Source organism: Conger conger, chromosome 7 (assembly GCF_963514075.1).
Source record: "Conger conger chromosome 7, fConCon1.1, whole genome shotgun sequence".
NCBI classification, from domain to species: Eukaryota; Metazoa; Chordata; class Actinopteri; order Anguilliformes; family Congridae; genus Conger; species Conger conger.
The window spans coordinates 19,101,956-19,129,017 of record NC_083766.1 but is presented as its reverse complement, the minus strand read 5'-3'; the positions used below and the strand labels follow the sequence as shown (position 1 = coordinate 19,129,017).

The 27,062-nt window shown below is 42.1% G+C and overlaps 3 protein-coding genes across 5 annotated transcripts; 2 read left to right on the top strand and 1 right to left on the bottom strand.

Annotated features, from left to right (window-relative positions):
• The first annotated feature begins 1,063 nt into the window (after positions 1–1,063).
• On the top strand, positions 1,064–8,850 carry LOC133132843 (transgelin-3-like). The gene is made up of 5 exons (XM_061248604.1): positions 1,064–1,215; positions 2,395–2,630; positions 4,414–4,588; positions 5,108–5,210; positions 5,853–8,850. The coding sequence occupies exons 2-5, from the start codon at positions 2,451–2,453 to the stop codon at positions 5,992–5,994; spliced, it is 600 nt and encodes a 199-aa protein (XP_061104588.1). The 5' UTR covers positions 1,064–1,215; positions 2,395–2,450; the 3' UTR covers positions 5,995–8,850.
• Positions 8,851–10,232: 1,382 nt separating this feature from the next.
• c1qtnf9 (C1q and TNF related 9) lies at positions 10,233–12,713 on the top strand. The gene is made up of 3 exons (XM_061249909.1): positions 10,233–10,477; positions 10,702–10,764; positions 11,160–12,713. Exons 1-3 carry the CDS (start codon positions 10,297–10,299, stop codon positions 11,927–11,929), a joined length of 1,014 nt encoding a protein of 337 aa, XP_061105893.1. The 5' UTR covers positions 10,233–10,296; the 3' UTR covers positions 11,930–12,713.
• A 623-nt stretch (positions 12,714–13,336) lies between these two features.
• LOC133133924 (arf-GAP with Rho-GAP domain, ANK repeat and PH domain-containing protein 1) lies at positions 13,337–25,912 on the bottom strand. Of its 3 annotated transcripts, none has more exons than XM_061250223.1 (24): positions 25,713–25,912; positions 24,870–24,944; positions 24,664–24,746; positions 23,733–24,162; positions 23,397–23,504; positions 23,109–23,243; positions 22,927–22,987; positions 22,645–22,765; positions 22,395–22,552; positions 21,833–21,939; positions 20,939–21,138; positions 20,756–20,841; positions 20,383–20,565; positions 19,854–20,028; positions 19,669–19,752; positions 19,102–19,231; positions 18,908–19,007; positions 18,162–18,354; positions 17,636–17,681; positions 17,142–17,326; positions 16,741–16,950; positions 16,082–16,187; positions 15,331–15,478; positions 13,337–14,043 (listed from the first exon to the last, which is right to left on the bottom strand). In XM_061250223.1, exons 2-24 carry the CDS (start codon positions 24,935–24,937, stop codon positions 14,002–14,004), a joined length of 3,159 nt encoding a protein of 1,052 aa, XP_061106207.1. In that variant the 5' UTR covers positions 24,938–24,944; positions 25,713–25,912; the 3' UTR covers positions 13,337–14,001. The 3 variants fall into 3 exon arrangements, with proteins under 3 accessions (XP_061106207.1, XP_061106209.1, XP_061106208.1); XM_061250225.1 differs by having other exon boundaries at positions 19,102–19,225; positions 25,713–25,911; XM_061250224.1 differs by lacking the exon at positions 25,713–25,912 and adding an exon at positions 25,458–25,550.
• Positions 25,913–27,062: the final 1,150 nt, after the last annotated feature.

Sequence of the window (27,062 nt, the reverse complement as noted above, 5' to 3'; positions counted from 1 at the left end):
AATCTGACAATGTGCACTTTAACCACATGTTAATTGTGTGATTCCAAATCTAAAATTGTGGCAAATCAAGACAATGGATCTTTGTCCCAAACATTATGGAGAGCACTGTATGTTGTTTACAAAATACAGCCTTTTTTGATCAAGGGTGCTAATAATTTTGGAGCCCACTGTATCCGTAGGCCTATTCATAACAATCCAAATAATTTAAACTCAACCCGAAACAGAACGTCATTTAGAGGCAGAAAGTAGCATTAACTTCCATGCGTTAGGCTACCCAAGGCACTGCAATTAATTGTCTAGGGGGGAAAACCCATCTTTTGAAAGCGCAACGCTGCTTATCGATCGCTGGGAACGCTTTCTCGCTTGCTAAATTTAGTCTAGGGCTAGAATACGTTTCCGTTTCCGTTCACAAGTGGATCTAATATCACTCAATGGATTTTGATTGACGGTACTCGTTTGCGTGTAGGCCTATGACAAAGAACAAATTGAAAAATACACGAATGCATATGAATAAAATAAGCAGCAAAGTAAATGAAGACGTTAAAATGAATAGCTGAAGTAAATAGCCAACATTCATTCGTTCATCCATTCATTATCGTCAAGCTTATTTCCTCAGTGTAAGAACCTAGGACCTAGGATGCATGAATTTACTCAACATCAGGAGATGTCAAGTAAGCGTGCGGAAACGGGCAGGCCGATGAGAGCTCCACACATCTTGTGTGGGCTGTTAAATGCATAATTTGAAATTATTTTTTCATGAAGATTATATTGAGTTGCGTAGTCTATGAGATTATAGTGAAAAAATGTTTTATCTTAAAACCTGTCCCCCAAGGTATAGCGCACGCAATCTTGCCTTCACCTTTATTAAGTGTTGTGGATGTATTTGTAAGCTACGTTATAATTGTGGAATGCAGGTTAGGAACTAGTAATAAGAACGTCGGAGGTGGTCGAATCCTAGCACTGATGCACACTGGTGATATTTGACCTGAATTGCTTCCTGTAATATAAAAGGATGATGCCGTCTATTAAATAAATAATGTCGACTATTTCAGAGCTGCATCCTGCATATAAAACGTGGAACTGTCCGCCTCCGGACAGTGAGCTCATAGCCTCGCCCACGTACGCGCCCCTGTCCAGCCTCTTCAGCAACTGACTGCAGAGTTGAACGAACGGAAAGCACCGACTCTACACAGGCCCAGTCTCCAAGATCTTATCGTAAGTGCTATAATGAAAACGGGTTTTTAATGTATGCCTTAATATTAAAATGTGAACATATTTTTAGCACTGTGTTTTATTTTGCTACATTGTAAAAAATAATTTTGTGAAATCAACGCATTGATGTCATGCTAGAGAATTAGGATATTTGACGCTAAGATTGAAGTAGCCTAGTAGTTGTGCCATTATAATGTTGCATTTTAAAATAATGTTGCATTTCCTTACTCTTATTTTGAAGAAAATATACAGTCTTGCGCGTACTTATGTCATAAATTTGAAAAGTACATTCAAAAGCGTGTACTTTTGAATTGGATTTTAAAGATAAAATTGGATTAAATGGATTGTACATCTACAAAAAAACGTTGGATCTTACATTGCAGCGACAGAAGGCGTTTTTATTCCTGACTAGAATTGACGCCCAGAGCCACACCCCACTCTGCATGAGGGCTGGTCCCAGAAGACCAAAGGATGCTTGTTTACGCAATAAGTTCTGGCTTCGGGTGGCTGGAGAGATTTTGTTAATACATTTTATATAGGAAGTTCTCCTAGCTTCTCTAAATTCCAGGTAGGGTTGGTTTGTCGACGTGAAATGCACGGACAAAAACGCTTTGGATGAAATGGGTTTTCTTCAAAGACACTGGTCTACAGCCAAGCCCTTTTTAATACACCTCACAGATGACGTTTGACGTTTTTTTCCAAAACATGTCAAGATGTTAACTGAAGTTGTGCATAAATACAATGTTCAGCAGTTCCACACAGGATTCGCCACGTTTTACATTGATTAATCTTATTTCAACCATTTCTCCTCACTGTCATGTAGTAACCCAACACCAAAGACAATATGCAGTATGCTAAAATAATGTATAGCAAGCCTGTTAAATGGATATGCAACTATTCTCACACTGATAACTAGTTATGGGGATATATGGAATGATTATTACAAATAAACCAAATATTGAATTGCATTTAAAATCTGTATTTTTTCTCTTTCTTAAAACTATGTGTCTAAGCATATTAACAAGGAGTACTAATTGTCAGACACAGATTGACCTAAATAATACAGATCTGAATGTAATTTATTTCAATTCTGTATTGAGCTCATGGTTAATCTAAAGATAGAAAGGCACTGTGTTGAGGAAATCATGCTATGACTGTCTAAATGTGTTGTGCATTCTTCAGGGTGCTCCATATTTGGAGGGCAGTAGTGGCAAGCAGACAGTTTGTACTGAGCAGTGATGGCCAACAGAGGACCCAGCTATGGACTAAGTCGGGAGGTGCAGGAGAAGATAGAACAAAAGTATGACCCTGAGCTGGAAGCCAGGCTGGTGGACTGGATCATTGCGCAGTGTGGGGGCAACGTGGAGAGGCCGCAGCCAGGGAAACACAACTTCCAGGGCTGGCTGATGGACGGAACAGTGAGTTTATTCATGTCCCTGGCTACAGCCCATCATGGATGACTATGAGTCTATAGCGCAGACTACAGGCCCTCATTGATGAATATGTGGGAGAAATGGGAGACCTTGTGCATTACAGACATACTTTGGGCAAAAGCCTGATATGCCAGGTCCTGAAGTTGAATGAAAACAATTAGCTGGCAGTTGACAGGGACTTACTATAGGAGAGGAGCAGGAATGGAAAAGGCTGGGTACATTGAAGCAGCATATTCAATTGTTTGTGAGGAAAGAGGATTATTAAGTCTATGTAGCTACCTTGTATTAATGAAAATGAAAAGTCAGCAGTGTTCTCTCATATCCTTCTGAGATATAAAAAAGGTTTACTTTTTTGACATTTCATAATAAGTATCTTGGATGACAAAAACATGTTGCTCAAAAAATAACAATTCATTTTACTTGTATTGTAGGTTTCAGCACAGTAGAATCTCAGATTCGTGAGATTAAGACCATGTGCCCAACAGAAGAAAAATGAATTTGTAGTATGTAGGAGGATATGCTTGACATTTATACAGTAGATCCATACATTATATGTAGCTGGAACACTGTATAAATTTCACTCCCTTTCCAATCCCACAGAAACATGGTGTGTTTTGTGTTTTCTTTCAGGTGTGTGCTAAAAAGTATACATGAGGTGCAAGAAACCGAGAATGCAATTTCAATGAACGGTTTTAAGATTTATTTTGGTTTGCAATAGGTTCAAGGACAGTTGCTTTCCCCTGTTTTGAAATGTGCTAATCAGTTGTTAGCTGGCACATTGGCATGGTCCTCTCCTGCACAGAACAATTTACAGTAAGCAAACAAATTGCATTGCATGACTGTAAATTCATTCAGGTTTCATTGGACTTTGTCGTACTGAAGAATCCGGTAATGATACTCTGTCACAAAGATAGATGTGAGGCCAGGAAAAATGTAACCATTTTGCAAGACCCTGTTATTTGTTGTCCACATGCATGTCTTACAGAGATTGTTGTTCTTATTTTTTATTATTTTTTAAAAATATAAATGCGGTGTTGATGAACTGTCTTCAGATTGGATGAATAATCTCATTGCGTCAGTGCAGTGAGGGCGGCACTCTGCTGGAAGAGAGGCCATCAGATGGGGTATTACATCATGGTTCTGATTCTGTATGATTGCTGATCGCATGGCAGGAGTCTTAACGCTTGTACCCTGGCCAAAGTTCTCCATCTGGTCACCTAATTATATCCTCTACAGGAAATTGGCTAAGTTATTATTCATATTCCTTATCCACATGGAGCTGGTGCCTTGAAATACATTGTGGAGAAATCAATCGAGAATGACTCAGCATATCTTCCCACTCATACCACATGATTCAGCACATAATACAGTGGATGGCTTAACAAGAGGCATGCTATAGATGAGTCCTCTAGTAGTACCAGTATTTCACATTAAGTTTACCATTGTAACATTATATATATAATTTCCAAAACATAAAACATTGTCACACATAATTTTCAATGGTCTTGCACTCAGGTTTCCCTTTGTCAGGGAATAACTCAATTATAGCCTTGAATCATAAGCTCTGAGAAGATTAAGTGAAATGGAATACACCATTATCTTAAGTTAGAATGGAAAATACAAAAATAACCAAAGGCAAATATCCAGACTATCCAGAATTAGCCTAGCTATTGGAGGGTCATTTCTCTGTGCAACTGCATTTTTCAACCAGTTGTGCAGTCGGCCATCTTTGCTGCTGGTAGGTCAGAATTCCTCTCTTTCTGTGCAGCTTCTCTGTAGACTCATTAATAGCCTGTACCCACGTGGCAAGGAGCCAATCAAGAAGATCCCAGAGACACAGATGGCTTTCAGGCAGATGGAGAAGATCTCCCAGTTCCTGAAGGCAGCAGAGGCCTACGGGGTGATCACCACTGACATCTTTCAGACTGTCGACTTGTGGGAAGGTTGGCAAATAGGGCTTCTTTATAATCCTATAGCTCACATACACAACTGCACTGTAGTTCCTGATTTCCACTGACTTATTTTCAATCAGTTTTCAAAAACATGCTTACATGTTTGTTTCTGCATCTGAAATATAATTCCTTATGGAATATTTCATATTTACTTGTTATTATGCTGTTTGCAATATGAACAAACTATGGTTCAAAGATCCAACCAAAAGCCAAAAAATTGAGATCATTGAGCTCAAGCATTCTGTCTTTCTTGCGTGAACAGCTTGGATATATTTGAGTGAATTACTCTGCTTTACTCACCTTCAGTTTTCTGTTTAGTTTAAGGCAATATTTGAGCCTACATTATGACACAAAACACGTTTGTTTCATGAGACTTAATTAACTTAAAGTTAACTTAATTAACTTAAAGTTAACTTAATTAACTTAAAGTTAACTTAATTAATTAAAGTATAATTTATGCTTGTCTGTGTCATGTCAAAATGATCTGTTTCATCCGGTCCATGGTTGTAGGAAAGGATATGGCTGCTGTGCAGAGAACCTTGATGGCTCTTGGGAGTTTTGCCATCACAAAGGATGATGGGTACTACCGTGGTGACCGTGATTGGTTCCACAGGTGAGAGTTAAGCTATTACACGACATACATTACCGCCATTTGTCAGCAAGCACATGGGGCTTGCCTGGTGTTTGCTGCAGTGATGCACCCCACCGCCTGGTAGTCAATCTTGATTGTGCTAGTGCCTCACTGTGCAGCTTTGGCTGACTGCCATGCAGGCGGGTGCATAATTTCCCGTTACGTCAGGAGGAATGCAGGGTTTCAGCTTGCTCTGGCTGATCAGGTGGTCGCAGTCTGCCAACTGAGCTTCAAGTTTCCTCCTGAAATGCTGTGCAAGTCGGAGGTGGACTGGAGAGAATATATTTTGGAGCAGTGCTTTTACAGAACCTAGGTGTGCATGCCTAAGCTGGTGCAGAATGCTGCAGTGATATGACAAGCCTCCAAATCTAATTGGACATTAAGTAGTGGAAGACATTTATCATGGGTGACTCCTATATATATACTTGTATAACTAATAGAGTTAAACTAAATAACGGATGATGAAACTAATCTTCACTACCTAACCAAGGAGGAAAGGCGTTCATAACAAAAAAATGGATACATTTGTTCCAAAAACAAAATCTTGGGTGACTGCCATTGGCCTGTGTGACTGTCTATCCTATCTCACCGTGGTTGCCTGTTCTGTTGGACTTGTGCCCTCAGGAAAGCCCAAGGGCATCGGCGCGAGTTTTCCGAGGAGCAGCTCCGTCAGGGCCAGAGCCTGATCAGCCTGCAGATGGGCAGCAACCGTGGGGCGTCTCAGTCGGGCATGACAGGCTACGGCATGCCCCGCCAAATCATGTAAAACTGTTCCCCAACACATCTTAGGCTCATTCCTAAACATACCTGTGTTCCCCCCGAGCCCTCCAGCTCCATATACCACTGGTACCCCCACTGTATACCCCTGTGTCCCCTCAGTATTACTGTCACAACATAGGGGCCATTCCGTCACACAGTGTTACAGCACTGTCACAAATTGGCGACAGGCTTGGCAGGAATGTGGCCAAGCACACACACTAGTGAGTATGACACATTGGAAAGTATTTATTAATTTATTACTTATGATAAAGTATTTATTAATGTATTACTTATGATTGAAGTATTTATTCATTATGAAGGATTATGCATATATTTATTAAATAGTTGTTCATGTGTATATTTATTTGTTTAGATTTAAACATTTTTATCTGTTTATCATGTTCAGAAATATGGCTCAGAGCGATGACAGGTTTGTGGCATATGTGGTACAAATGCAGAACAATTCTAACTTTTATTTGGAATCTATAATGCAGTGGCAATACTGTATTTCTTGATTCCATAAAATTATGTTTTATGTTTTTCCTGTATTTTAGTTCTCTTTTTTAAAGTGACTGTAAAGTGGTTGGAACTAACCGTTCATTATCACAGAGAGATTAATCCACTACACATCCAGCAAATACAGTGCCATCCATAACGTTTGGGAGAAAGACCCATTATTTATTTATTTGCCTCTGTACTCCACAATTTGAGATTTGTCGTTAAAAAAACACGTGGTTAAAGTGCACATAGATTTTAATAAAGCAGATTTTATACATACATAGTAAAATAACACATATTTCAAGTCAGTCGTACATTCTGCATTGAAAACAATGTCTGGATTGCATGGGTGTGGTCTGGACTGCCTCACCACCCCACCTTGTAGAAGGAGAGAGACTGGGAGAGGGTATGGTCGGTAGAGGGATTGAGAGCGGAGCAGTACAAAGATGCACTCCACAAGGAAAGGACGAACCCAGGACATTGTTGCTATGAGACGATGGTGTTATTCATTGCACTACAAGACTGCTACATTGCTCATGCTCATGCTACATTGCCCAACATCTCAACATCATTTCATGAATCTATGGGATGAGATATGCAATGAGGTAAAACATTATTGGCCATTAGGTCAGGGAATTATTGATGTCATCAAGGACCCTGACCCAATAGCTCAGAATCTCGTAATACATAGAACCCCACCATTCAATCCCCACATAGGAATAGATGGAAATGTTTAGACGGATGTAAGTTGATATTGCAATGCATTTGATTTCTCTAATTTTTCTGATGCTTAATACATACCATAATAATGCCATTAAATGTAGTTTGCAGCCATTCACAGATTTACCTTTACAGTCACTTGCATTATATTCCTTAAAACATGTATATTTGCATGTTAATGTATTGCATGTTTAAAAGAGGGATATTGGTTATGATGTGGCAGTTTTACTTTTGTATATACACAGTATTTTTGTTTCAATATATTTTACTCTGTCTGAAGGTTAAATGTCACGTTAAATGGGACCAGTATGTTTACATAGGTCTGGCAGTTTGTGGAGACAAGTTGACATTCACTTCATCTGCTCAAAGTTCCCCATCCTCTCCTCATGAGGCAATGCTTAAATGCTGGGATAGCATTTTCAATACTCTCAACCCTTTAAAAATCAGGGCTATGGTGAACAAATGATGCCTTTACATTCATTTCAGTGTCACAGCTGTATTATCTTCTGTTATCAAAGTGGAGATGGGAGGTGGTGTACTCTAAAGGGAGATCACTGGCATTATATTAATATATGATTTTCAGCTTGATGCTGTGTTCTCAACTGTACCAAGAAAGAAGGTGGTGGATAGGATTATCTGTGGGTTTATTTGTGCCATTAATGTTATAATGTGTAATAGAATATGTCAAATGTTAAAAAACCATGCCAAAAGTCTGTATATTATATTTTACTATATTCAGTTGACAACTGTTAGTTTTGATCATGTGTTTATGGATTTCCTATTTTCTGCTTTTTTTAATGTGTAAAACATGACTTAATACGTTGTGCCTTCTTTTATTGGATGCAATTTGTGAATACAAACAAAAATACAATAATCCTGAAAAATATTTATTTTAGCAATTATGTCTCCTTCATCACTCACTTACCAGTATGACTGAAAGATATCTGAGTGAATGAAATAGACACCATCAGGTCTATATTGTAGCCTTTCTTTCAACATCATGGCATTTAAACAATGTATATATTCGGAAGCTGTATATTTCATTTGGAGTAACGTGTTATATGAAAGGCATAATGATGATTATACCACTATGTTGAACCTATGACCGATAATTCATTATTTTCTGTGGTTTATTTCAAATTTGTGTTTCGTTATAGTAGTGAATGTATGCTCTCATCCTCTATTAAATGGTATGTGAAATTAGGTAAATTATGGTTTCGGATCAAATGTATATGAATTTGATGATGTCAGTAGTATTCAAGTTTCACATCTTGACCTTCCAGTCTCTTAATCCATTGTAATTATTGAACATACTATTGCTATATCTTTCAAAGAGATTTAGTTAATTATTTTGCGGTGATCTTTTGTTATAACATAAGAAAACTCCCAGTTACCCTCCCAGTCAGCTTGCCAGTGGCATTCAGTCCTGGAATCTGCTTTTATTCCAAGTTGTGGAAGCTATTCTTTTCATTTTCTTTTCATTTTAAGCCAATGTGGAATATCCCAATGAACTAAATTCTTTTTCAGAGACTCAAAGATGATAATTCTTTGTATTTTTCTTTATCCAATGCAATACAAAATGTTTTGATTTAATTCAATGACTTGGTGTGTTGAGGGGGCGGCATTAAACATGTGGAAAAGGCCAGCCTGGATGAGTTGTTTGCATGTAAATGCTTTACTAATTTATGGGGTCAAAGCATTGGTTCACTCAAGTGTAAAAATGAACAAGCTAAAGATGCATGCATTAGAATTTATTATGTGAAGAATCTATTCCCTGTTTACTTTATTTAAATGATCTTGGCAACAGTCACTGTGATTGCAGGGTTCTTGCCAATTCTACCAGGGCAAATAGAATAACTTTTTACTCACAAAGTAAATAAATAGAAATAAATAATACATCTAATAATAAATGATAAATACTATTTGATGATAAAATTGTTACAAAATGGTTAAACTAAATCAGTCCCGGCTCGGTTCATGTGATGTGGATTTAGGCACAATTGCAAATTGTCCACATTTTCAACATTGAAATATAGGGACACAACATTTCTCAATTCTAACGATCATAACTTTCATGTACTAACACGATATTGCACAAATAATCTATAGATGTCTAGGGAACATATGGAGAGAATATTAAACCTAAAACCATTACCTAAAATGGTTTGGCCACCAGGTTCTAATACCTTCATTTACAGTGCAATACTCCACAAAGTTAACGACTTAACTGCTCCTAAAGGCTAGTGCAGAGACTGGATTAGGCACCAGATGTCACATCGAACCATGGACTAGTTAATTATTAACCCTAAAGAAATTACATTCTCTGACAAAAATGAGCTGAAAATGTGCACAATATCAGCCAGGATTAACCTATCTGAGGGTTCATAAAGTTTGACACACGTATTGAAGTATTAGTTTTACCTGTATTCATTATCTTATGTAAATTTTAGTCCCACCCGGGGAGTGGGGAGGCCTGGAGTAGGGGAGATCATTTTAATTTGTGTTTGCCCCTTGAGCTGAACCACAAATGTGTGTTTTGTTCCGAGTTGCAGACTGATGGCCATCTGCTCTAACAGAAGCAGAGCGGTTCCATGTATTAAATCTGGGCTTGAATCCAGCTGCAGTTCAAAGGTAACATGTTCAGATCCAGATTTCCCAGCGCAAAACCGTGTGCACAATTACTGTGGGTGAGCACACTGTAGTAAGTGTTTTGATTAAGTCACCCAGTGTGTGTGCAGAATTAAGGATTCAGACTGTGGGCTGATCATTACCCACATGCCTGCGAACTCTAATGGGAGAAAAAGAAGCGCAACAAACACATTAGCCAGCAGTAGATGTGCAACTTATCATGGACCAATAAGTAACCAAGGAGAGCTGACCTCCTTGTATGACCAATAGGACAGCTTGTCTATGGCCTGGTGTTGTCAGCAGCCCCTTGAACTTTTAGTTCAGTTTCTTGAGCCAGGTTGCAGTTCCCTGACTGCACTGTGCTGCTCTGTCGACTGCATTTGTAGTCGAGTGCTACTGCGTGTATGTGGCAGTGCTACAGTGTGTATGTGTGTTGCAGTGTTTGGCTTGGGTGTGTTTAACCATGCTGCAGTTTAGGGGGCTCATCCTGCTGTGGTTGCTGGCAGTAGGGGGCACAGTGCCGGAAGTCCCACAGCGGCAGACCTGTGTGTGCGGACACCCCGGAATCCCAGGTGACCCTGGACACAACGGGGTGCCAGGCCGAGACGGGCGAGATGGAGCCAAGGGGGACAGGGGAGAGCAAGGTAACGCTAGGGCTGCACTACGCCATTGACTCTGTGCAATATGTTTTTCTATTAATATTTCATCTGGCTCTTTTCCTCAATAAAAGAGGTGGCGAAGAAAAACACTATAAAACACTATAAAAAATGTTGTGTGAGAACTTGTTAGAACAAGAGCAAGTGTTGCTCTTGCCTAGGGTGTTTATATCAGAAAATAAAGTAGTGTAAGAATGTTGTTTTCGTGGTAGGACCTGTTGGTACTGGTGGTGCAGCAGGGCATGATGGCTCCAAGGGAGACAAAGGAGAGTCAGGTGGGTCACAAAATAATACAGTGTGGTTAAATATTGATGGGTGACTGGTAAATATTGCAATATAGCTCAGGGCCGGATCTCTTCTTATCACTGTTACCATCCAAACACCATTATGCTGTTTAGCTCATTGGGCATCTATTGATAACAGTGAGGGCACTGCTGCTTGTTTCATATGCCACTTGTTTATACATTGTTTTGTATTACCTGTCACAAGGGAATGGCCAGGCTCCAAAAAGACAAATGCATTCAGAAAATAGGAAGTATAAATAATAATTTAATTCCTATTCCTATCTCTTGTGAGCAGTTTTGAATGTCTCATTTGCCACATGAAAACATTGACCCATCAGTCCTTTAATTAATGAACAGAGCTCCCTCCCTCCGCCATTGTTTGGCAGGTGCTGTAGGCGTGGCGGGCATGAAGGGGAAACGAGGAGAAAACGGGGAGCGAGGACTTCCCGGGAAGATGGGTCCGCAGGGTGTTCCAGGGCACTTAGGCCCTAAGGGACAAAAAGGAGAGCTGGGTCTGCCTGGCCCTCAGGGGACACAGGGTGATGCTGGTCCTCATGGCCCCAAGGGCCAGCGAGGTGACATCGGCCCTCAGGGAGAGAAGGGCTTTCCGGGACCTGTGGGCCCCACGGGGCGACAGGGCTCTAAGGGAGAGATCGGTCTGCAGGGTCAGAAGGGCAGCATCGGGTACAGGGGGGAAAAAGGGACGAAGGGAGAGGTGGGAGAGCAGGGGGTCCCTGGCGACATGCCCAATACGGGGAAGAGCGCCTTCTCTGTGGGCCTGACCGAACACAGCAAACTGCCGCCCGCGAACACGCCCATCCGCTTCGAGAAAATCATCTACAACAAGCAGAGCCACTACGACCCCCAGACCGGCCGCTTCACCTGCGCCTTCGCGGGGACGTACTACTTCAGCTACCACATCACCGTGTACTCCCGCAACGTGAAGGTGGCCCTGGTCAGGAACGGGGAGCGCATCGTCCACACCATGGACAACTACCAGAGCAGCGAGGACCAGGCGGCGGGGGGCGCCGTGCTGCACCTGCAGGCTGGAGACAAGGTGTGGCTGCAGGTGACTGGGGGAGCGCTCTTCAACGGGCTGTACGCTGATGAAGACGATGACACCATCTTTTCTGGGTTCCTGCTGTTCTTAGACTAAAAACGCAAAGCATGCGCACATACATACACAGGCACTCAAGGACATGCTCACACACACACAATCACACACATGTATAAGCACACACACACTTTGACGATGCTCAGAGAGAAGTGTTTGGATGAATTGATCTCCAGCAGGAACATGCAATGTATACTAGACCAGTGGTTCCCAAACTCTGGTCCGGGAGTACCCCCTGTGTATGCTGGTTTTCGTTCCAACCACAATTGCAATCCAATAATTTTAACAAGCTGTTAATTTTTCTTAATTCTTAATTAGGTGCTTTTCATGTTTACAGCGATTACTTACCCTCTGAAACCACATTTTGTCAGATAGCTATGCATATTGCATATTGGCTTATTGTGCAAAATTGCAACATTATATAGAGTATTAGCAGAAAAAGTGGTACATAATATAATTTTTAACAGATCAAATTAAAGACTAAAGTGAATCAGTAGGCTGATAAAAGGTGAAAGTGTTGACACCTGGCCACCAAAACTAACCATTTGGAAAATAACAAAGAATTTGGAGGCAATGCAAATTATATAACAAGGCAAACCTGCATTGTGTTGATACGTTTAAGGAATAAATTACAAATGAAATCTAAATGTGAGTCCATGAGCCTATTCTTTAACCTCAGTCTTTTATTTGTTACCTCTTCTTATGAAATTGCTTGCAAGATGGTGCAGTAAGCACAATATGAACATGGTAATTTTATTCTTCATTCCATTGCAAAGCTATTTCTGTCATAATGTGGTTTAAGCTAAATAATCAATTTTAAGATGTAAAGCACCTCATTAAGAAAGATTAACAGCTTGTTAAAATTATTCAATGGCAATTGGGGTTTGAACAATAACCAGCATACACAGGGGTACTCCAGGACTGAGTTTGGGAACCACTGATCTAGACTGTGCATGACAACTGGAAAAATTAGAATATTTTAAGCAGCTGTGTAAAATATAGTATAGTAAAAAAAAAAAAAAAGTGTCTTTATTCTGATTAATCATTTGATGTCTTCCAAGAATGGAATAACTGATAACTGCTTTTCTACTGAAACAGATTGTTATGCAATATAGAGGGCAAAGTTGTTCATCACAATTTTATGTATTGTTAATGCTTAGATTTATCAACAAAGAGCAAATCTAAAAGTGATTTAATAAAGTATTACTGAAATTTGTCTCTATTCGGTAAATTGTTATATTAAAAGCCAAGACTGCAGGTCTGAATAATATGCATTATGTGTTATCAAGAGCCTGATCAGTTCCATAGCTTTGTGCTCCTTCATATCTGTGCTGTACAGATTGTGTCAAATGAATCTTAATCCTAAAATTACACCAGAGCAATTAATTTCCACTCACAAAATAAAAAGACGCACAAACTTGAAATTTCAGTATTTGTTTATTGTTTCATTTCAACAGCTGCATCTGGCTCAAACATTTTATAATGCAGGCAGTTTGCAGTTCCTACACCACACTCCAGATGTAGGTCATGAAATGACGTGTAAAAATGTACAAACTTTAAACAAAGTGCTCAAAGAGAATTCAAGAAAATAAATACATTTCACTTTACTGAAGGTTTCTTACATTAGAGGTTAATTTTCTCATTTCACATTATATTTAATATCTGATTGAAGAAAGTGTTTAAGGAGAAAACCCCCAAAATAAAACAAAACTCATTTCCCATTCTGAATGAAGTAAAAAAAAAAAGAAAAGAAAAAGAAAAAAGGTTTTCAGCTACAGTTTAAAACGAATTGCTCCCAGAATAAAACTAATCTCTGCTGGTAATACAAGCATTTTATTCAAATATTTTAAATGTTCATAAGAGCAAGTTAGTACAAAAACATTATCAGAAGTAAACTATTATTATATATTTACTGTCCACTAAAAAGCCTGAAACCAGTGTAAAAGTATGCATCTCACTTGTCTCAGCAAACACTGTCATTTTAGGAAATGGTGTCTAATTGCAGCTTTTAAAAAAATGGTTTACCTATTTGATGTGTAAACAATGTATCAGAGTTATTTTAATGGACAGATCAGAAGTCCTCTTCTCTCTTCCTGTCTTATGTTTGTTTTATTTCAGAAAACAGTCACCATTTCTTCATCTGTCGCCCCTTCTCCCTGTGGAACAGCGAGTGAAACACATCTCACTTCAGTCTCACACAGTCACTCACTGTCTAGTCTGTGGAAGCAGGAATTCCCCATGTTACATTACAGATTCACCACAACTTAAACACAGAAGAGAGAAAGATAAAAATGATGCCATCAAAACGCACCTCTAGTATGGTTCACAGCTAGCAGAAAATCAAAGAAGACATAACAAAGGCCTTATTCCCCCAGCAGTAAACACAGGTACTATTACAAAGATATGCAATTTCAAGTACGTAGTCGAGGATCCTGATGGGGGAGTGTGTGTGGCAGAAACTATATGCGGATGGCCCATGCCTGTCAGCACAGAACTGGACCCTCTCTCGCGTTTTTGATAGCAGACGAACTTCCTTCATTGAAGCATTTCCATCTGAATAGGCTACTTGTATGACTACAGATGTAGGAACGTTTCTGAAATAAGAGCGATATCGAGATGATTGAATGGGAATTGGCAATGGGAATGAATTCATGAGTACTGCTAGGTGCGGGAAGAATGGAGGTTGGCAGAACACCGGTCTTTCCTTAGATGTGTCCGTGATTATTATTATTAGCTACATGCCACTTTGGTATGTCCCGTTGGGTCCAAACATTAACATTTCAGCTGTCGGTGTGCTTATAAAATATATTCGTTCTCAATGGAATGCACTGAACTGTATGAATAGATCCAAAAAATATGATTTTTTGCAGTCTCGTATGATTTAATCAAATCAGAACCTGCATCGCCGTTGTAGGATCCTGATTGTTCAACTGTAACATTCAAAATAAAATGCACATAATATTTATCGCTACAACAGCATTTTTGTTTTTTAGCTACAGGTAGCTTGGTAGCTATAGCCTAGGTGGTAGCTAACTAAAGGCAAGCTAACATTACCCCGTTTAACTGCGTAAACTATAGCTACCCAGGTAAAATGGGATCCAAACTGGCAAGGGAGCTAGGATTGCAACAGCAAACTCAATAGCTAACAAATTTTTCCATATTATCTGTTAACCGAGCTGCCTGTGGGCTACCGGGAAAACTGTCAGCTATTCATAAAGAGAAGCGTTGCATAGTACTTGTGGGGTTAAAATGAAAAGAACGCTATGTTTGACAAATAAACGGTAAATTAAAAGCATTATGCCGCAGTATATTTGTGCTGGCTACTGAAATACAGCATGCTTGTATTTTTCGTGGCAGGTTTGAAAAAGGAGAAAACGTAAACAGTCACTGTGCCGGAGTGAGCTATGAGACACGTATAGGAGAAGGAGACAGGGAGGCCTTGCCTGGAAGATGAGGGTGTAGTGGATGATGAGTTCGCGGGTGAGCCGGACCATGTTGGTGTTCATTGCCTGCTCCTGGAACAGCGTGGGCACGAAGACCAGGGCCAGGTTCTGAGCGGTCATCCGGTTCTCATGGCTGTACAGCTGAACCCTGTGTCAAGAGCAAACGGACGCACACGGCTGAGCTCTTCCGATACGCTTTCATTAAAACAGCAAAAGCACTGTTAAGTCCTACTTAAAGCACATACTCCCCTCAAGTGTTTTCAGCTGTACAGGCTGAAGCCGAGACAGCGAGTGTTTGTTAACAATATTTATGTTTTTGTGCCTCTTTGATACTCGCCAACTCTCAAAGCATTTTTTCTAGTAACGCAAATTTAAGTGTAATGATAAAATCACATAACTGCTATGTGTGCAATACGTGCTGTTGGGTCTTCGTTTGTGGCCAGGGGGGGTAACTTACAGTGCAACCTGTAAAGATTTGGACAGTGGTACAATTTCAAATGAAAAAGATGACACAATAAAAATTTACGGTGACAGTCTATATTTTAACCTTATTATTCATTGCTTCATTTCAAATCCAATGTGCTGGAGTACAGAGCCAAAAGAACAGAAACCGCACCACTGTCCAAATACTTACGGACTGCACTGTATACATGGCTGTGATAATGGCACACACTTATGGCATTAGAGCAGGCCTGTGCGAGCAGCCTGTTTGAGGTGTCGTGTTGCGGTTATGATAACTGCATCGGCTTACAGGTACAGGTGTCCACAGAGGGCGCTGAGAGTGGCTCTGTTGTCAAAGGGAAGGCTCTCCAGTATCCTGCGGTATGTGTGCAGTCTCTCTGCCTCGTCTGAGTGAGCTGTACGAACACAGGGCACCCGCAGGAGAGTGAGGGAAGAGGGAAGCACAGAAGTACAGGCAGCCAGACTTCAGTCAATCACACTGAACCACTAGAGTATCTGGAGAGTACTAGGGCTCGCAGTGCCTGATGAGCCAATGGCAGGGAATTCACAGCTGGAGAAATGGGCTTCTTTCAGTCATTCTCAAACTCCAGAACCAACTATAGCAGCGGCAGACCTGGCTCAAATGTGTAATTGTTCTGGATTTAAATACTTTTCTCAGCTCAATTGATCTCAGCTGGTGCTTAGAGGACCACAAGGTGAGGTGTTGCACTTGAGAGTATTGCATAGGTTTCCAATACACCAGACAAGCTCAGTAAAGTGTAGAAAAGTATTTAAATCCAAAGCAATTATGTATTCGCGCTAGGTCTGATCAGAGCTTCCACCAATCTGGCGTCATTTGACGTGTTTATCTGTCACGACCCGCCACCATTACAGAACTACATCCGTAGAGATACTCTTTGACAGATGTTTTGGATGGTCTTCGTCAGCACGGTGGAGGTGGGACGGTACCTGCCGCATCCACCCAGGCTCCCATGTGCGTTCCCGGGATGAGCACTTCCTGCGTGCGGAGGATCTGCTTGAGTGCCCCGGCGGTGTCCAGCACGCCCATCTCGTCCTTCTCCAGCTCCGCTGTGCCAGGAGAGCTGCCGAGCGCCGCCGCCAGCTGGCTGATCTTGGTGGCGACGCCACAGCGCCGGTAAATACCGTCCACTTTCAGACCTGATCGGGACAGACACACCATTTTCAGTACGCTGTCCGAGTCCGGTGTTGACGCTTCAGTCAAGACCGGGGTGTAAATAACATGGGCTGCCAGATTGTTCTCTACTTCTTGTGTTCAGAAATTAAATGAATGAAAAATGACTTTTCCAGCTGTGTATGCATATATTCCAGCAGGTATATAAAGTGCTCACCATACTGTGTGATGTGAGAGATGCATCTCTCTATAGCCGGGGGCACTTTCCCAGTGACTGCAGGGGGCAGCTGGTACAGAGACTCCTGCTTCCTGACTTCTACGGTTGGCCCTTGCAGTTCCCTCTTCAGTAGCGTGGCCCAGGAGCGGCAGGGATCATCTCGCTCAAACTGCATGGACACGGTCCTGAAGGAGGTGGAATGCACACACATACACACACACACAGACAGACACACACACACACACACACAGACGCACACAGACACACATTTACACACACACACACACACAATCTGAGCATTCTAAATCTGATCCCCTCTGCTTACAAGAACTGCTAACTAAGCAGAATGATAATGTATGGTACTGTATATTTCTGACAATATTATGTGAATTGTTTTGTGAATAGTTAAAATAAACAAATAATCAAAATACAAATTACATATAGAATACCTGGATTACATACAAAAATAAAATATAAAGCTCTAGTTTCCTGACCTCTCAGGAGTAATCAGCTCAATGGTGTTCTCACATAAGTCCAAGTCTGTGGATACAAATGAGGTTTATCAGTTTACAGAGAAGTGCAAGAAGGTTTCCTTGCAACATGGCATTCATTTCTGGCAGCAACATTATATAGCACACCCTGTTCCCACATCCTCTACTTCACCAAACACCCAAACTCAAGGCTTAAAGTTTTATCCACTGAGGTTCTGTAGTGGACCCCATTCCTTAACATATTTCCAGTCACTTGACCCTCTCCCAAATAGTGACGCTCATATCTATTTTGCTGAAAGTATAAACTATGAAAAGCTATTTTTTGATGTAGTAACCGCTGCTACATGAATTCTAAGCACAGGATGCTTTTAGAAGAATTGCGGTTAATCTTTCACTGCACAAGTATAATATTTCTACACCAAGAAATTCAAAGGAACTCTAATATCACACTATATCAAATATATCATATTTTGAAATTTTTTTGTGTTCTGTATTCTGTTTAGTTGTCTATTATTGTAGTGATACTCACTGCAGCTAGTGTCAGGGGTCAGTAGAAGCTTGTCTTTCTGTCGCTCCCCGGTGGGGTAGATGAGCATCTCATTGTGTTTGAGGGCCACCCAAACTTCAGTGTGCTGCAGGTCACCTCCCTCGCGCATGGCCACTCTGGACACTGTGAACACCCCCTCCAGCTCCTCGTCCAACACAGGACCTGGCAAAACCACCTGGCACAGGCGGACAAATGCAGGTGATTTGAGCAAGTATAGAAAACCCAAATTTGTTCCATTCAAGAATGAATAAGTTCACCACTGCTGTGCATGTTAAGAAGTTGTGCCACTCCTCCACTCAAACTTTCCTGACTTAAAATGTATTGTTAGTTCCCCTAGCATAGGATGCTCACACAATTATATCTTCAATGGAGATGCAGGATGACTGTGATTACTTCAAAACCATCATGGTTTTCCACAATGAAACAGCTAATTAAGGCTTCAAAAATGCAACGTTTTAGTCAGAAAACTAAAGGAACCAAACAAATACAGTGGCTAAACCATGTTATAGAGGGCAGCAGGTTAAGACACTAGGAAGCTGGCAAACTTGTTCTGTATCTTATTAATGGAGAAAACAGCACAACAGAGTGTTAGAAGGTCCAAATCTGTTGTCCTATCAGGCAAACATTTAGCTCAAGATAATTCAATGAATTCAGCAAAGCCAATGGTCTATGACAGATCACTAGGGTATCATGTTATTTTGGGAGGTTAGGAAGAGTAGCTATGGTACCTTCAGAATGTGTGTTAGGTGTGACATCAGTGTCTGACGATTGTCAGCTTGGCACACAAGCTGGTCTGTCAGTGTCAGCATCTCAAACTCATGGGTCTCTCTGTAAAGAGGGAAACACACAGGCGTCAACCCCTAATGGACTCATTGTGCACGTCATAAGGGTTATAATGACAGTTATAATGTAACATGCCTACCCAGTGCAGCGGTTGAGTATGGACACGACCTCCCTCAGATCCAACACATCACAGGCAGCCGAGTCGTTCTCCTGAGAGAAGAGGAAGCGGTCCTCCTCCAACTTCCCATGTAGCTCCTCCTGTCCTGCTCCTCACACACAAATACAATATATATACACACACACGCATACACGCACACAATATACATGCACACACGCACAAACACATGCACACAAACTATATACACACACACGCATACACGCACACAATATAATATACACACACACACACACAATATAATATACATGCCCACACGCACAAACACATGCACACAAACAATATAATATACATACACACACACACACGCACACAAACAATATAATATACATACACACACACACACACAAACATATGGACACAAACACAAACGCATGGATGCATACACACCCATTTTGGACCCATTTTGTGTGTCCCGACAGAGCGCTAGAACACCATGTACGCTGCACTTGCATCCATTCAGGACAATCCCTTGAAAAGCATGTCAGGCACAACATTGTGTTCCCTCTAATAATGCTACATCTGAAATACCTGCAGCCGTGGCAGCGTCCGGGACTATAGAGGGAGAGGACAGTGCTTTTCCCGATCGCTTCTTTGGGCCATATGCAGGGACCTCTGCAACATGGACACACATAACACGTGAGGATGTTTTGATGAGCCAAAGCACACTGCCTGTTTGAAGTCCTTGTGAGCCCTGTAGACGTTACAGCCCATACCTGTATACTCGTTATGTCTGAGCAGCTCTGTCTGCATGGCCTGGCCAGCCCGCTCCGCCAGGGAGATGGGCGAGGGGTACTGGGGGTCCCCGGAGTGGCACAGCACCCGCGCCCCTGAGCACAGCAGAGACATGGTCTCCGGGATGTCAGGACCACTCACCACCTCACACAGCCTCTGAGGGAAGAACGGAGCCAAGACAGGGATGAGTCATCTACGCTCTAAAGATGAACCAGGCAGGCCACCGTCTGGATCCAAACTGGTCCTGGAGAACCCCACTACACGCGGGCCAAACTACGCATGCACGATGATCACTGACAAGCAAGCAAGTCACGTGCGAAACTTGTTTCATCTCATAGCTAACACTCCCAACCCTCAGGCCAATGCGCTCATTAATCCTTCATCGCATTGGGCTGAGTTGACGCAGTGTTGACCATGGTGATGGGGGATGCTAGCTTCTGTGTGGTGAAAACCACTCTTTGGAGCACTACTGGCCTCTGCAGGTGGCAGATGGCAGTGCAGGAGCCTCACCTGGTTGAGCAGACTCTGGCTGGAGGCCAGAGGGTGCACTCGTCTGTACAGCCCTGTGCAGTATTTGGCCTTGATGAAAGCGTTGCGCTCATTCGGGGAGGTGTCTGGTAAGATCTGTTCGGCGGCAGGCACGTTGTGGCCCCATATGTCGTTGGCCATTTTGTTTCCGTACTGTACGAAGAGCTGAGGAAACGAGACCGGGCTGCTCAGTACTGCTACTGGAGAAGCAGGAGCTCAGGGAAACCATTCTGAATAAACTGGTCCCTGGTTATGGTTATACACTTTGTTGTACATCACTCAGGATAAGAGCATCTGCCAAATTCCTGTAATGTCATGTAATGTAACTGGGGAATAATACAATCTTCCCTCTTACCTGAATTAGTGGCTCTGTCCACACCTTACTGTCCATCTTCAGACTGCGAACTTTGGACACATTAATTCCCAGCGATCGGTGCTGACCTAAAAATAGCAGTCAGGTAATTAAGAACTGGAAAATCGAGTTAGTCGGCATCGAGCAGTTCCAGTAAATGAGCTGTAACGCGTGTGTTGAGCTCACCTGCACAGGCCTCGCAGATAACCACCAGCAGGTTGACCGAGGCCCACTCGGGGCTGGCGCTTCCGCAGTCTGCGCACACCTTGTTCCAGGGGCTGGCCCACATACGCAGCGCCACCTGGCTGCAGGACAGGGCGCTGCGGATCACCTGCATCAGGCAGCCCTGCCACACCGCCAGCTCCCGCGACGATTCTGCCGAGAAGCTGCGGGCGGAACCGTGCGTGAGCCGCTAACGCCCGGAGCGTCTGTAAATACACCGCTGTCCTCGCCCCGTGTTCCGCTGCACGGAACATCCTTCCCATCACAGCAGTCACGCAGCGCTGTGTTTGCACTGCATTGTTTACGCCCTGAGTCATCCCGTGGAAAATTCCATGGAACTAGGCTGTTGTATCTGTTAAACTGTGCGTGATACCATGTCTAAAATAATTTATTCATTTTAATACACAACAATTGCCGGGAGGAAGTCTCAAAGCCCACAGTATTTACACTAACCTTACAGTAAAATCCAGCTATGCCAGCTTTAAAATTGTGCTGATCAAGCTGCTTATATGCTGCTTTAGCTGGGTATGAGCTGATCAACCAGCATGGCCAAGCTGGTCTAGCTGGGTCTGAACTGGTCATCCAGCTAAACCATGTCGAACTGGCAGCTGCTCTGAACTGCTCAACCAGCTACCAGTTGTTTCAAAACCTAGCTTGAGCTGTTTTTTCAGCAGGGAATATCTCAGAACTTAATTCACAGTGCAGTCTTCACACTGTATATGCACAAGAGCTCACGTCTTGTTTTTAAACCATAATCTCACTGCACAGTTACATCACAACATTCTCACTGCATAGAACCTAATTTACAGTAAAAGAAAATGCATTTTGTTATGCCGTTATTCATACAGGGGGGCTCACCTGAAGGTCTTATACGGGGTGATGAGGCTGAAACTGTGCCGGCCCAATTGCTTCACCGATGCCACGTTCATGGAAACATAGGTCATCCCAAGCCCCAAACCATAGTCCTGTCACGGTTAACCAATAACCACAGAAAAATTACCCAAAACAATGGACATTCAGAAAATGCTCATGACAAAATTGCTACGGCAATGCACGGACATTGTGTAAATCAGGCACACGGTACTATGTTAACACTCAAACAATAACAATCAGATTGTAATCCCAATACAATCTTGAAGGGTCAACTCCAGTTCTTGAGGGGCATTTATTGCACCTCACCCAAGTCACTATACAGACAGGAAGTCATCTCATTCATTACAACAAGGTGTGTATTGTATGACTCCAAGGGCCTTCAAGAGCTGAATCTGCACAGCCTTGACCTAGAGAGGTCCCCTTAGTGGTAGGAAAATGGCGAGCATTATTGGGCTGAATGGCCTGTTCTCCTCATTATGTTACGTTACAACCACCACCCCTTTGGTCCTGGCTGCATGTCTGCATGGTCCTCTTTCCCTCTGCATACCTCTTTGTTGCGATAGATCCAAAGGTTGTGTCCCAGGATGGCCGCGTACACCTTAGTGCGGGGGTCCTTCATGACGAGGGGCCCGTGCTGCTCGGCTGGAGGCGGGGGCTTCTGGCCTCGGGAGGCGAGGAGGGAGCTCACCCAGCCCTCCTGCACCGCTGCGGGGGAGGGAGAGCACAGGACACGTCTCAAAACCGTGGCAGTCGGGAGAGGTCACCCGGTCCTTCCTCGTCCCTCAGGTTGGACTCACCCTTGTTGTGTGCCATGAATTCGATGTGCTTCTTGCTGAAGTAGATTGAGAAGCGTCCCCGTTCCAGAGCTCGGACGCTGGTGATGCTTGACATGTGGAAAACCACCTCTGTGAACTTGTCCTAAAATGTACAGGGACAAAAGGGGGCCAAGGTTTGGCTTGAAATACAACACGACAGACTGGAAGCCTTTAAAAGGGCTAAGTCTACAGGAGTATTAATAAACTACAATAATAAACAAGCAATGCAGTGTAAAATGTAATAGCACGAGTGGTCCTACTCACTGTCCGCTTCTTCCAAAGAGACATCAGCTGCCCGTCCAACGTGGCCCACAGCACGTGGTGCCTTAGGAGAGACCAGGCAAAAGCAGAAACCAGTCATGCAGATCAGAGAGAGGTTTGCCTTCACATGCTAAAAACATGGATGCCATATCCAATGGATGCCAGGTCCCATTGCACGATCGTACCTGCGGCCTTGCCACACGTCCAGCCAGCTGGAGCGCGACACTGCACCCTCCCTGACCGGCACCTCGCCAGTGGGACTGCCCCCATTCCACTCCACCAGGCCTTGCTTCTTCCTGCTCACTCGAATGGTAGCAGCACTGTTGGGAAAAAAATAGTAGATTCCTCTTATGGTGATAATACATGGGACAATGACATTTCAATAGTTGTGTGAGCTGGGTGTGATGTAATAAGGTCAGTGGTCATATGATCCCGACTCATCCCTTCCCCTGGGTCTCAGGAGTCACGCATACCGGGGAGCCTTCTGCTTCACTCTCTTGGTCAGAACAACTGGCTCATTCTCTGGCTGTGGGGGCTGTCCATTGCTGGGGACAGTGACTTGACTGTTGGAGGCCTGGGAACTAAGGTGAAGATAGCACAAGCAGGGGAAGAGTGAGATGAAGATGTAGTATTTATTTCTAAAAATTAGAGTCTGAGAAAACTTGGAAAAACTCTCGACTATGAAAACACGATGGGAGTACTTGGTCATTCATAATGTTCATATGACAAAGTGCATATCCACTGTGTGACAAAAGGAGCATTTCAACAAGAGTGGCTTTCTGCTTTGAGCCTGTTTGTGTGGCACTCACCCATCTGTATTTGGATTAGTGTGTGATTCAGGGCTTTGTCCAGTTCCAGTGCTGACAGTGGTCTCGTGTTCTAACTTTGGAGTTGGGGGAGTGACAAACTCCTCCTCTGTGGCCCATTCGGCAATCTCCCGGTGCCCGGTAGGACTGGGTGGAGGAGAGGCAGGCCAGTTAAAGTGGTTTTGAGCATGACCCGAATCACCAGCAATCTCACTGCCAGTGCTGGAATCTGAGTTCTGCAGGCTCTGATTCTGCCAAGGTGGTGGGTTGGGCAGAGTTTCAGGCAGTGTCTTTGACCTGTTTGCACACCAGGCTGCCCTTCTGGTTTGGGAAGTAGAGCTAGTTGGTTGGACTTTTGAGGGTCCTTTTAGGGGGACTTCAGGCTTGTCACCGTTTTCTGCATTGGCCATAGTACCATAAGTGCCAGGAGCTCCTGTCAACCCAAATCAAAATCAGCACAATAAAAACATAGCCAAGAAGAAGAACAATGGTTAAAAACCATATTATTGTGACATAGCAGTCATGAAACTCAATATTACAACAACAATTTCCTCATGCATTCACGTGTTTTGCAAGTAGTGGAGAAGTTTCCTTTTGTGTGACATAAAGGCTTTTAGTTTAGGAATGTTCTTTAGGAATGTGATAGCAAGTCAACCGAATCTATACAGATTTTAAGATACCAACTTCCTTGAGGGACTAGAACAAATGTTCTGTAAAATCTCTTCAGATAATTACACAAAAACACTCCTTAAATAACTGTGCAGATTACCTATAATGATGAATCAAATAAAACGCACGCATAGCTGAAAATTATATACAATTCTATGACTTAATTCTATGAATATCTATACACATGAAGTGTCACATATATAACGTGATGCAAGACACAAGTTACATAGCAAACACCTTCACATACAAAACGCCTTCAATTTACCTGTGGTGGGAAAATTATTTTTTTCCTGGAGATCATCTTGTATTCCAACTGCTTCGCCACCCGGTGAATCATTTAACAGATCCCTACAAAGATATATGCGTAATGCAAACCGCTTTGTCAGAAGGGAAAGTAACAACTACCTATATCCAAATGTTCTATCTTCATCCAGACATCACTAAGCGAATAAAAACTTGAATTTAGCTCACCTGTCCTGTTTCTGGACACTTGACTGAAGGTTGTAGCGGGCTCTGGGTTTTGGTATAGGTGCAGCCATGTCCGTGCTAACGGGAAACAGTATTTCAAAGAAAACCACAGCCAATGGAAAATAACTCTTAATGCCAACCAATTATCTCTGTAATAAGAATGTCATAGAGCTCTCACATAAATCTAGCATTACTGTACTTGACTGAGCATTTTACTTTCAAAGTTTATTGAAAAGTTATACTGGTGTTTGAGCTAACATAAAGGCTAATAGCCATTATTAGAGACATGCGAATTGAAGCTATCCTTAATATGCTCACAAAAAAATATTTATAATGTATTTACGTTGTATTCGGAGTCACCAAAATGATAAACAAAAAAGACTGAGCTAAAATAGAGGCCTACGTGGGCAACACCGAAGGCTACCAACTTCAATAACTCTATAGCAACAAAACTGTAATTTCCGCCAACCCACAGCACAACGCATATTGTTATTGTGTTCAAAGGTACAAACGTTATGTCCTTCGCCACATACTATCGAACGGGTGCCATAAAGTAAACGGTGAAAAACATCTTATCTACTCTAAACTTACATTATTATTAAAAAGGAATAACTGATAGTATTGATGTTATTTCAATTGCGTGCGCAATATGTACAGTGACATTTGTGGCAGCCAACTTCCACTTGAATAAACGACTTTGCTTAGTAATATGTTGCGCAATTTCCGCGTCGAAAATCACGACGCAACACATTTTTGGCCACCAAAACTCGGGTTCTTCTACAGAATTAATGTATTTTGTATCAAGCGAACTCTCAAGTTTTAAATAGCTATGGTAAGTCTGCTTACCTGGAATGTAGTTCACGAGGCGTTTCAACCAGTCTCGCGAAGCAAATTCAAGGCAGTAAAGGTTGTGGAAACGAGATTATCTCAGACGTGGTTTACCAGCAGCAGTTTCACCTGTATTACTTGTTCAGTGACTGTTCGTGTGGGTAGGGCTGACATTCTACGCGAGTTAGGGTGCATGAAGATATGAAACTAAAAACAAAGCTCAGATGGTTTCATCCACATAAAATCGCCTCGGACTAATCATGTTTCGGTAAAACGGAAGGGTAATTTCCCCTTCAGGCTATTCGTTCATTCTTCTGATGGAACAGGTTTTGTGCTAAATAATAAATAAACAGACATCCTGGCATATGTTATACATTACAAAAGTATAATTTATCCCTGCTTTCACAGATCGGCTGCATGTGTATCTGAATATGTATCATGTATACGGAATTCAGGGGTTAGTTGTTGAGCATAGTCGACATTGTTGGTCATACAGTTTTCGTTTATGTATTACTTATTAGGCAGACTTTACAAAGGCTCCTAAAGGATATATTCCGTGCGCTGATACTCACAGCTTTCCATTTATAAATATGTACAGTAATATGGTAAACCTATCAGCTGACAAGTTGATAGGTGAAAATAGGGGGACTTGACTCATTGCAAGTAGTTGCATAACGACTGCATTGTTGTAGTTAAATTATTTAAAAAAACGATTTAATTAAATAAATGTACATTACGAATTTTCCCTCACAGTCATTATTGATGTGAAATACAAAACAATTTCACACAACCCTTCCCAATATTTTTGCATTTAGCTAATCTAATCAAGTCAATTACATGAACTGGGAATTATTGTTATGTTTGTGTTTGTTTAAGTTAAATTACCTCATGAAGAACCCTAGGTAACAAAACTTTATCTGGCTTATTTCCAGGTGTAAATCAATCAGACCCACTTGGGAGCAAAGGAACAGCTCAGCCCTTTATTCCCCTTTCACTCCCCTATCAAACACAGCTTTAAGGATAAGCATGCAATACTTACTTCTGGCCAAAACAGTTAAGTCAACAATAGGTTACAAAATGGGAGCCGTGAGTCACGGCACTTTGGTTTGACATCATACTACTGCATACTGCTGTTTGTTCTCCAACCAGTTCTACTGCATCAAAAATATCACGTCACAATAACCCAGGAGTTCAACCATGGGGCCACAACACAGTCATTGTTTGCAGCTCATGTTGTCTAATACCCACCAGTACTGAACTATATATTTGACAATTATAAGTGGTAATTTTAAGGAAAAAGAAATTTAAAACAAGTACAGGTTGTCAGATTTTGATAGCTGAAAGGGGCGTGCTTTTAATACGATCCAG